The 18,274-nt window shown below is 36.4% G+C and overlaps 1 protein-coding gene across 2 annotated transcripts in view; it reads right to left on the bottom strand.

The window, feature by feature from the left end:
* Nucleotides 1-696: 696 nt before the first annotated feature.
* The window catches only part of POLQ (DNA polymerase theta), a 108,852-nt gene continuing 91,274 nt past the window's right edge, over nucleotides 697-18,274 (bottom strand). For both annotated transcript variants that reach the window (XM_043874397.1, XM_043874398.1), the window contains 5 exons: nucleotides 16,931-17,042; nucleotides 11,776-11,900; nucleotides 3,920-4,073; nucleotides 1,485-1,600; nucleotides 697-995 (listed from right to left, as the gene is read on the bottom strand). In XM_043874397.1, coding sequence (XP_043730332.1) covers nucleotides 882-995; nucleotides 1,485-1,600; nucleotides 3,920-4,073; nucleotides 11,776-11,900; nucleotides 16,931-17,042 — 621 coding nt within the window. In that variant the 3' untranslated portion in view covers nucleotides 697-881. The remainder of the gene's footprint in view (nucleotides 996-1,484; nucleotides 1,601-3,919; nucleotides 4,074-11,775; nucleotides 11,901-16,930; nucleotides 17,043-18,274) is intronic.

Here is an 18,274-nt window from a genome sequence, read left to right as displayed (position 1 = left end):
AATTTTATTGACAGCAAAAAAAAAAAAGTTGGTTATTCAGCTCTGACTGGGATTATAAAGTACAATCTTTTATCATGAGTATTCTCACCATGCCACAGAGAAAGAGGCAATAAGGGACTGATTAGAGAAAGTGTTTTCTTTCTCTGGCAGTGTTATCTTACAATGCAATATAAACATATGATCTTACAGATCAGAACACTTCTTGGAGAGGTGTAGCTTGTAGCTTGTTTTATAATACCTAAGTATTAGAAATACATTCATTGTATGAATTGGAAGAGGAAAAGGAAGAAATGGCAATTCATGAAAATCCATACCTAGACTACATCCATATCAAGTCTTACCACTTTATAGAATTCTTAATTTACTTGTAAATGCTGTTTTAAAATACTACTTCAGTAGTCTTATACTCATACTGGATGAAAATCACACACAACACTTAACCCTGGTGGTTTATGTTAAACCAAATCCTTATCTGCCTCTAGCTCGTGCTGTATCACAAGTGTCTGAATCCTGGCTGGGATGAAAATGCCCCTGAGGCAGAAATGTTTCTTCATGCTCAACCAGGCAGATTAGACCCAAAGTGCTAAGCACATATTTCAAGCATGTGTTCTGAAACTGTTTAGAGCCACAGTAAACTATAAAAGGCAATTTCACAGATACTCTTTTTGAGAGTGAATATAAACATTAAACTCAATATTTTGCCTCAAAAATAGTTTTTTACATTATAGAGGATTAAACTCTGATATACATTTTGAAACTCACTATAAAATTACAATCCTAAATTCATCAAGACTTGAGGGGGTTTCTGTTTTCATAAAGTAGGTGAAAGGGCAATCTTTGTTCTTTCCTTGTGATTTTACCTATACCAGGCTTCCCTACAATCACACATCAAAGTCCTTCAGCTCCCCCCAGCTGGCACCTATCTTCACTTTCACTTTCAGTTTCACAGACAGTTTTATGGCACTTTCCATTTCATTCTTGACAATCTGAGCTACCTACAAAAAAATAAAATAGAGGTTAACAAAGAAAACAAAACTAAAAAAAGAATAAAAAAAAAAAAAGAAGGAAAAAAAAAAAGAGGTTAACAAACTCTGTGCAAAGAATCTTTGCCAGCCCACCCACTGAGGTGATAAGCCAGACAGGAGCTCCTCACTCTAAGCCAGAAAAGAGCCAGCATCCCACACTAGTCTGCACTGAGGAACTGGAGCTCTGCCAGGTTTACTAGAATGCTCACAGCTTTGAAATCCTCAGGGAAAGACTCCAAATTCTCATCTAACTTTTCACAGACAAAAATATCCCTGCATCAGGAATTTCTTTTAAAATGGGTTTAAAGCTGAGCACACTGAGCTCTTTCTCTGACCTTAAGGTTTCTACTTTTCTATAGCCATCCTGGGGCTAGAGAATGGTTCCAGAAATTTCATGTATCTTAGCCTGACCTAGCATCTTAGCTTTCTATAGAATGCACACAAACACTGCAAAAATACCTGAACAGCATCTTCTTCTGCCACTTCATATAAGAGTTCATCATGGAGCTGAAGGATAAAGAAGCCTCCTCTGATGGGGCAAAACATCCCTTGCAGTTTTTTCTTTGGCAACAATCCTAATCCATGAAAAAAGCAGCAAAACTGATCAGTAGGTCACTGGGCTTTGGGAAAGTTTTTTTTTAAATAGTGATTTAAGAAATCTTGAGAAATTATAATTAGGAGAGTAAAACACATAAAATTTGGAACTATCAAGAAAAGAAATACTTGCTGGTTGCCACCTAGCCAGCCAATCAGGTAAATTCAAATCTCCATAGACTTCCTCCCAGAAATGAGAACTCTAACAAAGACGTCAATAAATGGAGTTGACTGACACTCCCTGATGACGTCTTTTTCTGGCCAGAGTGTCATCATGGTAAAACTGGTCTCCAACTGGACCACACACTCTAGACTACTAGGAATTCTAAACCCAGGGTCCAGTTGTGGACTTCAGAGAACATACAAATTCCTGTAGAGACGATCTATACATTTTCAGCAGGTTCTCAAAAGAACTCATGAATCCAAAAATGGTTAAAAATCTAGACTTAGTCACTATTTCCTAATCAGTGGGCCAAGTGGTTTAGATTATGCCCCTCTTATCACCAAAATAAGCTTCAACATTAATACTTTTGGAATAACACCCTTTCATCATTTGCCCACTTCTCAGAGCAGTCCTTCCTTTCTGCCATCCAAATTTCCTTATCCTTCAGGAGAGCACAGAAACCATCTCCTTCAATATCTGGTACTTCCCTCAGAGAGCTCTTTAACTCCCACTACCTGCAGCCCAAATTTTCTCAGAGGTGGCTCTCACAGGGTAAGACAGCAAAGGCAGATGATGCATGGCAAGTTGCTTCCATACCAGGGCTGCAAAGGCTGTGCATATGTTTGCCAGTTTTGCTTAAATCTGATCTGCCCCATTGGACTCCACTTTTCTTGCATCACTGGCTGTCTGGATGGGTTAGTTTTTCTGCTTTCTGATCACTCTACCTTTGTCCTTTTTGATTTCCCTTGGTTACTTCGGCTTCTGACCCAGAATGCCATGATCCTTCTGTTCCCTGTGTGGTCAGCTTCCTCAGGCTCAGCTTCCTTTGATCTCCCTGACCTACTACTGCCTTTAATTCAGCATTACACAATGAAGTCATCCTTAATGACATATCCACATTGTCTTCCACTCATTCTAAAGCTTGATACTACCTATACCTTCATTTGGACACTGCATCATTCTGCTGTGAAAAGTCATGTAACTATTTCACAGTCACGTATCCTATCTTCCATGCCTTAACAGATTTAAAATTCAAACATAGGTTGGTAACTTTCCTCCTAAGCACACAGTACAATGTTATTCCCCCAAATAAGTTCTGACCATATATCCTCTTTCTACAAATACAAAAGTGTGAATGTGTACATGTGTTCAAGGAAGGTCATGAACAGGAAACATGTTCCTTTTTTTGAGTATCAAGAGACCATAAATTTATAGTTTATTTCTGGACAGTTTCACTACTTTGTTTTATATCACACATACTTATATATATAAATATACACACATATGCATACATACATACACATATAATTTTTTAAGGTTTCTATGTAGGGATTTACAGTGCTAAAGCCAGGATAATTGGTCACCCTTACTGTACACTTAGGAGAGAATGAGTCTAAAAAAGGAAAATAACCTCTGAGTGTTATTAAGAGAATAATTTGACTTTGCAGATGCTTTGAAAGGGTTTCAGGGATCATCTTTGGTCCACAGACCACACCTTAAATTAAAAAAGTGTTTCCAGGGAACTCCAAGGAGTATTTTCCTTTTATGATTGCCTTCTCTCATAAGTGTACAGTAAGGTAAGGTGACCAATTATCCTGGTTTCAGCACTGGAAGTCCCACATCATGGGAAACCACTGATCTCCCACGAACTGGGACATTTATCATCCTAGACTCTACAGAGGCTTTTCCATTCCAGAGGTTACAGAACAGGAAATACTGCTACAAATTGAATGCTAAAATATGTAACAGAATCTGTCTTCTCTTAAGCCAGACACTAAAGAGATTTTCAGAAAAGTAAAATAAAGCCACTTATTACGAATTTTTTTGTTCTGAAAAAAATGTCATTATTTTCATAAAAACTATGTTACTGATGTTAACACACGGTAGGTTTATTATTATCTGTAAATGTTAATAAATATTTTTAAATTATCAGTTTTCTAATATGGTATATATTAGTAGATATAATGAACATAAACAAAAACTTTTTGATATTCTTAATAATTCTAAGAGTGTAAAGACATCAAGGGACCAAAATGTTAGAGAACTGTTGAGAAATTAATGTAAGTAATCTTCCCTTTTCTTTTCTGATGTAATTAGTCTCACCATGTTATAACAGGGGCCACATTTATGAACAAACCTGTTCTGTCACTTTGGAGCAAACCCTCTCGATGACCATGGGATTTGAAGGTTGAGTGGAAGGTCTCTAACTGCTTCTGAATATTAACTGTGGCTATTTTGACAATATCAGCTGCCGAACCTTGGACTCTTGTGTTGATGGCCTGACGCTCAGCCTATGAAAAACAACAATTAACAGGTACTCCATCAGATACACCAACATACTTTCATAACTGCTTTTAGTGTCCACAGATTAGTGCTCACATGTGCAACGAGAATGGAAATCTGGAACAGATGTAACCCAGGACATCAACTATAAGTTTCATCCTAAGATTAATAACTAGAATGATCCAGGGCCGTAGATTCTGGACTGTCATTCACATGAGGACAGACTAAACAGAAGGAGGTCAGATTGCTTCAGTTGAGGCTTCAACACTCAGTTAGGAAGCAAAAGCTACATTATACTTAAAATGTATTTATAAGTTCAAAATTATTTTAAAAAATATTTTATCAATGTTCTAAACTTCACTTTAAAGAATCTATTCCTCAAAATACAATTCCTCTTAATCCTAAATAGATATAATTGGAATACCATTCTTTGTGATGTGAGTTGGAATGTTTCAAGTACATCCCCTACATCAGTGGCCTCTCAGTCCTACACAGAGTTTGGCCACAGCAAGCCTGCAGCCCTCTGGTATGAATCAGAGCTTTTTATGGGCTGCTGGGGCTAGTCATTAGCTGCTGGTGAAAATGCAGATCCTAAATCCCAAGGTGTTAAGTTAGAACTTCCCTGAAACTACTGCTGCCATGAGCTTCTTGGCAGGCAACCACAGCTGCTAAAAGTGATCATCCTGGGGCTATAGGAACTGGGATCGAGGTCAATATTCAAGGTGTAATTGATCTATGATTATCACTCCTATTGTCCCCAAAGGGCTCAGAAGATGGGGAGGGTCTACTCACTTGAGGGATCTAGGTAACTTGAGAGGTGTTCTCTAGTTCCCTATCACCTGGGCTACATCCAACTCTGAGTACATTAAATACTGGTTAAAGAGATACACTTAAAAAATATATTAATAACTTGTTTTGTCAAATGCTGATGAATCCATCCTAAACTCACTCAGCTGTCACTGTTTTAAGAGTGACTGAATTTCAAAGTTCTACTGATTGCTCCCTTTCTTAAAACCATATGCCTTTGTGTAGTGGATTGTTATTATTGTTATAACTTGCTACCTTTCTCTGTGAAGTCCTGAGCCTCCACCCATTGTCATGTGATTCAAAGTGTTTTTCACTCTCATGGACTTAACTTGTTTTGGCCAATAAAATGTTAGCAAAACTTACATAAAGCACATGTAAGGAGTTTTGGAAGCTATTTAACACCACCAGAAAAAAGGGTTTATTCCAGATAGGGACTTTTCCTCATTTTGAATTTTAGAATGAAGAAAATGCAGAACACAGCCACAGTCAACCCAGAGACAAACTGTAACATGAATTAAAAATAAAGCTGCTTATTCTAAGTCACTGAAATTCAGGGCTGGTTTGTAACTGTGACATAAGCAAATAAAACCAAAATGTATACCTCATTCTCATGACACTGTATTTCCCTGAGACTATTCCAAAATAAGAAAACCTGGCGGTCTCAGCTTTGTGTCCCACAGCCTCAGTCCCTTCTCATCACTAGCGCACTTTCACATACGGACAAATACATAGCTTCCTGGTAATGGGAGATTATGTCATTAGGACCAACCCTCCCACTGATGATAACCAGAAAAGCTGGCAAGAAAATGCCTCTTTGAAAGAATCAGATGGGAAAAAGGAAGTGGAGAATTACAGAACCTAAAAAACTAGGAGAGAAATGAAACCAAGGAGGTGACCCTAGCTATGGAGGTCACCCTTTTTCCCAGGGAAATCAACAGATTCCAGAAGAGGCAGCTGAGAGGATAAAAAGCTGAGCAGAACTTGATGGTCTTGAGGAGTGATAACAAACATTTGGGTTCACAGCCCAGCAAGTAGGAGGAAGCCTGGTAAAGAGACAATACAATTGTTTTTATAGAAAACTAAGAAAAACAAAAATCAAGAGGAACAGACTACAGGGACACAAGTAAGAGATGTATTAACTACATGCTATTATCAGACTTATTAGACTATAAAATGATCATGCTATCAAGAAAATAAAAGACAAAACTGAGTATTTCAGCACAGAATCAAACACCCATAAGAGCAAAATAACTCTATCACCAAAAAGAGTGCTTTCTCTGTAGTCTGGTGTATGTGTGCAGTGGAGAGATAGTACTGACTTGGAAAGAGCATAAAAAGGCCTTCTGGGGTGCTGGAAAAGTTCTAGATCATTCTGAACTTAAAAGCTCAACAGTTACAAATTAGGCAACTTAAAGATAAGTTAGAAGAAAATATCCATAATTAATCATGATGAAACATAAACATGGAAAATACCAACAAAGACAAGTTTTAAAATTTTGTATTAAAAGTTCCATAAAGAGAGAAGAGATTTCAATGAAACAATGATTGAAGAAGAAATGGCTAAGAATTTTCCAAAATCAACAAAAGATCTCAAGGTACAGATTCAAGAAGTCCTAATGCACACCAGAAAGGATCAATTAACACATATCCACACACAAAGGCACATGAGGTGACAAGAAAAAAAAAAAAAACCCACAAACTTAAGTACATCACAGAATACCTGCTGGAAACCACAAGGGAAGAAAAATACTGTATTGAAAGCAACCTAGAGAAAAAAAGGCAGATTACATTTAAAGAAGAAACAGACCAGGGTGGGCCAGTTATAGGTCAAGTGTGGCCTATCACTTGTTTCTGTAAATGAAGTTTTCCTGCAACACTGTGTCTATGACTGCATCTGCACTAGTAAAGTAGAGTTGAGTAGTTGTGATGGAGACTCTATGGCCTACAAGTACATATATAAGAGAGCTAACTTTTTCTGACACAGCACTATTAAAAACCTAAAGGGAAGTTCTACTTACTGGTAAAACGTTTAAAATTTCCCTCTGAGATCTGAAAAGTGGCAAAGATGTTCCCTATCATGAATTCTATTCAACACTGTACAAGCTAGTAAGTCAAGCAAAAGTTAAAAAAAGAATAAGATTTGGAAAGGTGGTAAAAAAACTATTTTGGGGAGGGGCAGATAATAACTGTGCAGACAGAATACCTGAAAGTATCTACAGATAACATTTTGGAATTAACAAGTAATATTTGCAAGGTTTCTCGACAAAAAAACAATAAAGACAATTATCTTTCTATACTAGCAGCAAAGGGTTAAAAAATGTAAAAAGGGAAGGAAAAGAATTTTAAAAGACACCATTCACAAGAGTATTAAATTTTGTAAATATCTAGCTATAAATTTAATAAAAACCTTATAAGATCTCTTCCCCAAAAGTATACATCACGCTGAGAGAATTTTAAAAGACCTAAATAAATGGCCACATATAACATGTTTATCAACTGGAAAACTCAAATTTATAAATATGTCCCTTAATCCCATCTTCATCTATGAACTCAAAGCAACTGCAATTAAAAAATCCCAACAGGGTTTTGTGTTTGTATGGAAATTCACAAGCTGCTTCTACAATTTATATGAAAATGCAGAAAATCCAAGAATAGGCAAATATTCTCGGGGGGGGGGGGGCAGGCAGGGGGAAAAAAGCAAGTTGGGAAAACCTACTTTACCATATATCAAAACATCTTATAAAGTAGCTGTATAACTAAGGCAGCATGGAGGCTTAATTGCTCAGTCATGTCCGACTCTCTGTGGCCCCATGGACCAAAGCCTGTCAGGCTCCTCTGTCCATGGGATTCTCCACGCAAGAAGAGTGGAGTGGGTTGCCATTTCCTACTCCAGGAGATCTTCCCAACCCAGGGACTAAACCCACTTCTCTTGCATCTCCTGCACTGGCAGGCAGATTCTTTACCACTGTGCCACCCGGGAAGACAATATGGCACTGCTTAAAGGATGAGTAAATAGAAAATACCAAAACAATGTGTCCAGAAACCAACACATCGATATTTGTAGGTTTAATTTTTGGCAAAGATGACTCTGCAGAGTGGGGGTGAGGTGGGTGAGGAAACAGTCTTTTCAACAGCTTGTACAACTGTATATCCATAGGGGTAGGGAGAAATCTTGACCCTCAATTTCGCTAAATATATAACAATCAATTCCTAGTTGATTGTAGATATATTTAAAAGTCAGAACCAAAAACTTCTACAGAATTGACACTGGGGTAGAGAAACCTTTCTTAAATAGATCATAGAAAGCACTACAATAATACAAAAGACTGATAAATCTATGTAAGCAAAGGACTCATATCTGGAATATAAATGTAAGGACTCTCATAAATCAATTAAAGGACAGCCAACTCAAAAACAAAAAGACTTACACAGATGCTTCACAAAGAGATATCCAAGTGGTCAATAAAAATATAAAAAATGAAGTTCAACATCACTACTCATCAGGGAAAAAGCAAATTAAAAGCACAGTGAGGTACCAAGATTCAGACACCAGAATGGCCAAAATCAAAAAGACCAATGATTTCAAGTAACAGCCTGCCTTTGAAAATGTTCCAATAGCTGATTTTATGTGACCAGTAGAAAATTACCTATGCCTAAGTGACAACTCAAATTCTCCACTTTCATCATATTGGCTTTTAGCCAACCCTTACCCAAACTTTTATTCATCTGTGATTATCTTTTTTTCTCATGCCCAGCAATCTAACCTTTAGTCTTCAGGTATCTGTTCAAGTCCTACCTCCTCCAGAAGCTTAAATCATTGACTATACATGTACGTGTCTGCTTTATCTCTTTCAATACATTTTAAGACTTACTTTCCCTAGTGCATCAACTACAGTGCAGATAGTTGTAACTATGGTAAAAGTCTGGTAAATATCCAAGGTCTAGTATGTAGATATATGGGAAGCCAGACAGTGAAGAAGTAACAAAAACCCAACTATTCCTCCATAGTTCCTAAGAGCATTATTACTCTGAGAGGTTGTAGCTCAAGACAGAAGTTTAGTAATTTGGGGGTTGGATATTTTCATTACATACAATGTGTAGTGGTCAATGACACATGAAAGTATGGGGTAAGGGCAAAATACAACCAGTTAAAATAGGAAGGTCTGGACTCTAACAGAAACTTAAATGCTAAAATACATGGAATACTTTTATGGATCCCAATGATTTCACAAAGAGATTTTGGTCATAATTAGAGTAAGTATCGTCAATAAATCTTTTAAATGATATTAAAAATAGCATTTTTAAATATTTTGGATATACTAGTAACCTCTGATGAGCCAGTGTTTTTAAAATAAATAAACAAAAGGATTGAACAAAAAATACCACAATTCAAGGACTGGCTAATCTCTGAAGACACTGGCAATCTGGTGTGATATGACAAATTAGTATATGGTATCTGAAACAAAGAACAAGATGACATGATCCTCTATATAGAAAATCCTAAAGACTCTACCAGAAATTACTAGAGCTAATCAACGAATATAGTAAAGTTGCAGGATATAAAATTAACACACAGAAATCCCTTGCATTCCTATACACTAACAATGAGAAATCAGAAAGAGAAATTAAGGAAACAATGCCATTCACCATTGCAACAAAAAGAATAAAATACTGAGGAGTGTATCTACCTAAAGAAACAAAAGACCTATACATAGAAAACTATAAAACACTGATGAAAGAAATCAAAGAGGACACAAACAGATGGAGAAACATACCGTGTTCATGGATTGGAAGAATCAATATTGTCAAAATGACTCTACTACCCAAAGCAATCTATAGATTCAATGCAATCCCTATCAAGCTACCAACGGTATTTTTCACAGAACTAGACCAAAGAATTTCACAATCTTTTATGGAAATACAAAAAACCTCAAATAGCCAAAGTAATCTTGAGAAAGAAGAATGGAACTGGATGAATCAACCTGCCTGACTTCAGACTATACTACAAAGCCACAGTCATCAAGACAATATGGTACTGGCACAAAGACAGAAATATAGATCAATGGAACAGAATAGAAAGCCCAGGGATAAATCCACGTACCTATGGACACCTTGTCTTTGACAAAGGAGGCAAGAATATACAATGGAAAAAAGACAACCTCTTTAACAAGTGATGCTGGGAAAACTGGTCAACCACTTGTGAAAGAATGAAACTAGAACACTTTCTAACACCATACACAAAAATAAATGCAAAATGGATTAAAGATCTAAATGTAAGACCAGAAACTATAAAACTCCTAGAGGAGAACATAGGCAAAACACTCTCCGACATAAATCACAGCAGGATCCTCTATGACCCACCTCCCAGAATAATGGAAATAAAAGCAAAAATAAACAAATGGGACCTAATGAAACTTAAATGCTTTTGCACAACAAAGGAAACTATAAGCAAGGTGAAAAGACAGCCCTCAGATTGGGAGAAAATAATAGCAAACAAAGCAACAGACAAAGGATTAATCTCAAAAATATACAACCAACTCCTACAGTTCAATTCCAGAAAAATAAATGACCCAATCAAAAAATGGACCAAAGAACTAAACAGACATTTCTCCAAAGAAGACATACAGATGGCTAACAAACACATGAAAAGATGCTCACCATCACTCATTATCAGAGAAATGCAAATCAAAACCACAATGAGGTACCATTACACGCCAGTCAGGATGGCTGCTATCCAAAGTCTACAAGCAATAAATGCTGGAGAGGGTGTGGAGAAAAGGGAACCCTCTTACACTGTTGGTGGGAATGCAAACTAGTACAGCCACTATGGAGAACAGTGTGGAGATTTCTTTAAAAATTGGAAATTAAAAAAATAAATAAATAAAAAAGAACAGCAACAAAAAAAAAACTGGAAATAGAACTGCCATATGACCCAGCAATCCCACTTCTGGGCATACACACTGAGGAAACCAGATCTGAAAGAGACATGTGCACCCCAATGTTCATCGCAGCACTGTTTATAATAGCCAGGACATGGAAGCAACCTAGATGCCCATCAGCAGATGAATGGATAAGGAAGCTGTGGTACACATACACCATGGAATATTACTCAGCCATTAAAAAGAATTCATTTGAATCAGTTCTAATGAGATGGATGAAACTGGAGCCCATTATACAGAGTGAAGTAAGCCAGAAAGATAAAGACCAATACAGTATACTAACACATATATATGGAATTTAGAAAGATGGTAACAATAACCCTATAAGCAAAACAGAAAAAGAGACAGAGATGTACAGAACAGACTTTTGGACTCTGTGGGAGAAGATGAGGGTGGGATGTTTCGAGAGAACAGCATCGAAACATGTATATTATCTAGGGTGAAACAGATCACCAGCCCAGGTTGGATGCATGAGACAAGTGCTCGGGCCTGGTGCACTGGGAAGACCCAGAGGGATCGGGTGGAGAGGGGGGGATCAGGATGGGGAATACATGTAAATCCATGGCTGATTCCTGTCAATGTATGACAAAAACCACTACAATACTGTAAAGTAATTAGCCTCCAACTAATAAAAATAAATGGAAAAAAAAAGAGAACAATTAACAAATTTAAGAATTAAGTGTAAATATAACTTATTACCAAAGCTAATAAATAACTGCCTTACTAAAACAGAACACCTTAAACTGGAGTAATATTAAGTGAACCCATATTTACATTAGTCTCCTAAAGACAGTGGTCAGCAAATACTGGTATATACCATCACTTCAGAAGTCCTTAATGAAACAGAAGATCCAATTCATATGCTAGTCATCTCTAAAAGAGACATTAGCAGGGTTCAGTCTTTGCTGCAAAAGTATATGTCATTAAAATATTAAGTTAAAAATCCAGAGAAATTTCAACATACATGAGCTTTATGATAAGGGTTGTTGTCTTTGATTCCTGGTAAATATCTACGCCTTCCCAAAATGGTCTGAACAAATCCATCTCTTTTACAGTTCTTCACGGTCTCTCTCATGAAATGACTAATCCCTACAAAGAAAATAAAGAAATAATTACAATCAACATCCATCCTTTATCTCACTCACTAGTTTCAATACAGTGAAACATACCAAAACTTGGCGATGATTAACACTAACATCACAGCATCAAAATTTTGCACGTAAACCTTCATTCACTTTTTCTCTCAGTTCTACTGAGAGAAATACATGTAAAGCAAGCTGTCAGCATGACAGCTTGCTTTACATGTATTTGAAAAAGTGCTTGCTTAGACAGCATGTATACATATACTGTGAAATGATTACCACAATAGGTTTAATTAACAGTCATTGTCTCATACAGCCATTAAACTTAGAAACTGAAAGGACTTTAGAAATGACATAAATCTCTTTGTCTTTTAACTACCACCACCAACAAAAAATACAAAACTAAACTCTAGAATGAGAGTGCAGGTACTAAAACCTAGGTGGTTTTATTATAGGACCTTAAGACTATTCCATGCTACTTTTCACAGGGTTCTGTTCTTTGATCACATTAATCCTCTTTCACTCTTTGATCTTAACAATTTCCAGGCTTGGGTTTCCCTGGTGGCTCAGACAGTAAAGAATCTGCCGGCAGTGCAGGAAACCCAACTTCAATTCCTGGGATGGGAAGAGCCCTTGAAGAAGGGAATGGCTACCCACTCCAGTATTCTTGCCTGGACAATTCCATGGACAAAGAAGCCTGGAGGGCTACAAAGAGCGGGGTTGCAAAGGGCTGAACACAACTGAGCAACTTACACTTTCACTTTACAGACTTAATAAGTTCCAACAGCTCCTTCTTAGCATCTATGCTACGATTCAAACAGGACCTAACTGAAACTAATGCATGAGTTATAACATTTCATTAGAAACACATACAACTCCTTAAAATTAAAAGACTATTCCCTATGCCAGAACTCATCCTTTGCTATATAGGTCCATTTTTAGGTCTTCAAATTCTTTGCTCCAGGTGGCCAATCTCTTCGTTGCTCACTCCCATCTCTGAGCTAGAAAAGTTCTCCTCTTCTGAAATATTCTATTTCTATGCTCTTTAAAACACATTCAGGTATAGAGAATGCCAATCTATCTTAATTCTCATGTGCTATTTCTGCTTTCTCTCAGCTCTGCTCATTCTAAGTAATAAACACTAATGCCTCCCAATTAAAACCCCACTTTTAAAGATTTCTGTTGTGTAGGTGGCACAGACTGTGGCTGATAGGAAGGTGAGAAAACCCAACAAGTGAAGCTGGTCATGATATCTGACCACTAGCACAGAAATTTCAAAAAGCAATTAGGCTCTCATCTTCTTCTCTAGAAGAATGACTGTGATACAGCTGAAAGAGCAAAGAAAAGGATGAGATTTAAAAGACTGCACCTCTATGAATTCTTTTACCTGACTCCTGCAGGAGGCCTTCAAATATTCAGACTGCAAGTACTGTAAAAAACAATCAATGCTGAGGTATATACAATAAGCACTTTAATAAATGTATATACCTTGGTAAAAACCACTACAAGATACAAAACATTTTAACCAACTTCACAGCCAGCTCACCATTATCAGCCTCAAACACTCATGGACCTACTTTAATACATCTTATCTTTTTCATGTTCTTGAATTTCATAAATATTGAATTTCACTGTATGTTCTCACTTATGTCTGCCTTCTCTTGCTAAGTAGCATTCCACTACAGAGACATACCAAAATTTGTTTATCCATAATCCTGCTGACAGATAATTTGGTCCTGTTAAAATGGAGACAGTAGGCCCAAAATGAAGTCACTTAGGCTTAACCCTACGTCAGCAAACCAAGACTTAATACCTAACTTGACTGCAGTCTCAATACCCCCAGGAGTAAAACCTTTAACCATTCAATCTGGAATTACATGGTCAGCTTTAGTGAAGTTATCTGCCCAACAGGGCCTTAGGAGGGTGACCTTGCCTGAAACAATACTACATTCTTTGCTAATAATTTCCTTTATCTGCCTACTCCATTTCTACCTAGAAAAAACTTTTTTACAGCTCAGTTCCTTTCTATTGCTAGATGGGATGTTGCTCAATTTATGAATCATAGAATAAAACCAATCTGATCTTTAAATTTACTCAGTTGATAAAGAGAAATGGAGTAACAGATACAGAGAACAAATAGGTTGTTGCCCGAGGCAGGGAGAATGGGGACGAGAGAAACAGGTGTAGGAGATTAAGAGGCACAAACTTTCAGTTATACGGCACATGTGTCACAAGTATGAAATGTACAGTGTGAGGAATACAGTCAATAACTATGTAATATCTTTGCATGGTGACAGATGGCAACTAGAATTATCATGGTGACCATTCAAAATGTGTAGAACTATCAAATCACTGCTGTACACCAGGAACTAACATAGTTTGTAGGTCAATTATATTTCAAAAACAAACTCACAGAAAAAGAGATTTAGATTTGTGGCTATCAGAGGTGGGGAGTAGGAGAAGGAACAGGTGAAGGTGGTCAAAAGATGCAAACTTCCAGTTATAAGAGAAATACTTGGAATGAAATATACAACACAATAAAGCTAATTAATACTGCAGAATGTTATATATGAAAACTGTTAAGAGAGCAAATTCTGAGAATTGTCACCACAAGGAAAAAACCTTTTTTTCTATTTCTTTAATGTCGTATCAAAATGAAAAGACAGCTGCTCACTAAATCTATGTGGTAATCATTTCAGGATGTATTTAAATCAAATGATTGTGCTGTACACCTTAAATTTATAAAGTGCTTTGTGTCAATTACAGCTCAATAAAACTGAGAAAATTTTTTTAAATTTATTCACTTGGATTTTTGTTGTTTAACATTTCCAGTCTTTGGCTGTTGTAAATAAAACTGCTATAACATTCACATACAAGTCTTTCCTTGGACATATGTTTTCATTTTTCTTGGGAAAATATCCAATAGTAGAACTGCAGAATCATACAGTTAATGGTATGTTTAACTTCAAATGAAAGAGCCTTACTGTTTTCCAAAGTGGTTGTACCATTTTACAACCAGTCAGCAATGTAAAAGAGACACAATTTTAAAAAATGTTAGCATTCTAATGTTTCTGTAATGGTACCTCTTTGTGGTTTTAATTTGCTTTTCCCTGAGGACTAATGATGATAACACTTGATGTAGTTATTCAAATATTTTCTTTTGTGAAGTGTATGTTCAAATCTTTCAAACTTTATTTTATTGCAGTATTTACGGTTCTTAGTACTGAGTTGTCAGACTTCTTTATATATTCCAGACACAAGTCCTTTGATAGATAATAGGAACTGTAAACATTTCCTCTCAGTCCATCACTTGCCTTGTATTTTCTTAATGGTACCTTTTATCCGTTATTTATTTTTTATGGTTAATTCAGTATTATCATTAGCTAAAAAACTGGTGTACCTCAGTGTCCACAAAGCTCCTCTCCCTTTTCTTCTGGAAGATTGATAGTTCTAGTTTTTACTTTCAAGTTAATGTTTCATATCAAGTTAATCTTTGAATTCATTATGAGATAAAAGCAGAAGTTCATCTTTTTTCCATACTGGTATCCAGCTGTTCTAGCACTTGGCTGACAAGACCATCTTTCCTCCATTGAATCACCACAGCAATGCTGCTGAAAAGCAATTCACCATGTACATACAGACACATTTCTGGATACTCTTGTGTTTCATTGTTCACTAAAACTACCCTTATGCCTATTCTTGATTACTGTAGTTTTAAATAAATTTTGAAACCAAGGAGAGTAAGTACTCAACACTGTACCTTTCCCTGCCAAAATTATTCTAGTTATTCCAGACTCTCTGGATTTCTACATAAGTTTAGAATCAGCTTGTCAAATTCAACACAAAAGTCTAATGATATCTTGACTGGAAATGCACTGAATCTATACAAGAATTTACAGAGAACTGTCATCATAATAATATGGTGCCTTCTAGTAAAATAACATGGTGAACCTCACATTTACTTAAGTATTCTTCAATTTCTCACAAACCCCAAAGGATTGCTTTTGGGTTCTCAATAAAGTCTTGTACATACTCTATTAAATTTATCCTAAGTATTTCATGTTTTTGATGTTACTGTAAATGGTTTTATTTTTACTTCATTCACTGTTTATTGATAGTATATAAAAATAACTGACTTTTACAAACTGACCTTATATGGTGGGAACCTGTGCTAAACTTAGTTATTTGTTCTAGTAGTTGCTTTTGTAGAATTCACATGATTTTCTATGTACAAGATAATGTCAAGTGAATAAGGCTTCTTTTTGGGGATTGGGGACAGAGTTGATTACAAAGGGACATAAAAGAGCTTTTTGAGATGATGGGGGAATGACTCTGTATCTTAGTTGTAGCATAGATTACATGACTGTGAGCATCTATCAAAATTCATAGAACTCAAAATTCAAAGGTGAATTTTACTGTATACAAATTACCTCAATATACTGCTAAAAGAAGAAAGAATTTAAAATGATGATATTCAAACTGCTCTATAAAAGCAATTGTTCTGTCTTAGTTTATGGTATATTTAATCAATGGTTTACTATTTCAGTAGTAGTAGTAGTGTCAGTCACTCAGTTGTGTCCAACTCTTTGCAACCCCATGGACTGTGGCCAGCCAGGCTCCTCTGTCCATGGGATTCTCCAGGTAAGAATACTGGAGTGGATTGCCATTCCCTTCTCCAGAGGATCTTCCCAACCCAGGGCTCAAACCCAGGTCTCCTGCATTACAGGCAGATTCTTTACCATCTGAGCTACAGGGAAGATCCTAAAGCATAGGACAATTCCTAGACTTAAAAGATTTCCACAGTGACACAGTAGTATATATATCAACTTCATTTTGCTATTCCATTTCTGTCTCTACTTTTATGAAAAAAGTACATTTTGTAAATAATGATAAAGTTACTGATATTTAATTAATAATGCTTGATGAAAACTTCTGTCAATAGAAAATTCTGTAACACACATTTTAAAAAATATAATATGGAAACAGAGTTGAGAAGAATAGTATCTAGAAGATAATTAACACTCAGTACTTCCTTACCGGTGTATCTGGATTTGAAGGAGTCAATGTAGCAAGCAGCATCATTTTCTTTAATACCCATCTGCTCTCCCAAAGACTTAGCTCCCATTCCATAAATGATTCCATAGCAAATCTGAAAGGAACTCATCATACTTAGTACATAAATTACAGTTCAAGACCACATAAAATGCAAACCTAATAAGTTCATTAGGATAGAAATTTGGTAAATTTTTCATAGTAAGTCAAAGGAATGACTAGATTTGCTTTGATGGGTTAGATACATAGAAGCTGATATAAAGTGAAGCCTCTTCTGCCTTTTAGCAATACTTTTTGAGGTGGTAGAGGAAGAAAAGAATGAGTATGAGTGTGTGTGTGTGTGTGTGTGTGTGTGTTAAAAAAACAATGTTAAAAAAAAAAAACAAAAAACAATGTTAGTGATTTAAAAGGGAAGATTTATTTTTGGCTGTCATTTATCCAGAAGTCTTCAAGGCAGCTTCCAAATCCTCATAATACTTCATTAACTGCTGCTTATGGAGAAGGGACTGGCAACCCACTTCGGTATTCTTGCCTGGAGAATTTCATGGACACAGGAGCCTAGTGGGCTACAGTCCATGGGGTCAACTAACACTACTACTACTACTGGCTTCCCTCAAGGCTTTTTCTGACACCAATACAATGGGGAAGAAGACATGCACTGTTGGAGGAAAGAGACAATTCTGATTCCATGATGGATCTGTTTATTTGACTTTACCCTTTGTTTTTCATTACTTTTGTTATTATAATCACATAATGACTTGCAGGGACCTGTCCCTCTGCCTGAAAAGATTAATACATCCCCTCCCTAAAGGCCTGCCTCAGGGAACCTTGTTGTTCTGCTTGAAGATATTAATACATTCCCTCCTTAAAGCTGGCCATTCCAGGGGATATTTGCAAAATAATGGTCTTTATTTCAACTCCTCCCCTTCTATGTTCTATAAAAGAACCTGGGATCTGGACCCCCACAAGATGGTTATTTTGAGACATTAGTCTGCCATTTTCTAGGTCAACCAGCTTTCTGAATAAAATCATATCCCTTGCCTCAAAAAACAAAAAACAAAAACCTTCTGCTTAAAGAAATGCCTAGAAGTCAGAAAAGAGAAGTATTATAAACATTGCTCTCCTCACCTTTGAATAGGACTAAGAGCAGAAAGAATAGGTTACAATGGTTCATAACACAGAGGATGTCTTTGGAAATAAATATCCTCTTCATCTCATAGCCACCTGAAATCCCACAACTGCAGAATTCATTTGGGTTAAACACAAACTCTTGAGAAAATTTTGAGAGTAGTGTAGGAAAATGGTCCAAATAGGTCAAAAAGCAAACTA

This window comes from Cervus elaphus, chromosome 19 (genome assembly GCF_910594005.1).
Source record: "Cervus elaphus chromosome 19, mCerEla1.1, whole genome shotgun sequence".
Taxonomy (NCBI): domain Eukaryota; kingdom Metazoa; phylum Chordata; class Mammalia; order Artiodactyla; family Cervidae; genus Cervus; species Cervus elaphus.
This window is presented reverse-complemented; position numbering and strand designations above follow the sequence as displayed.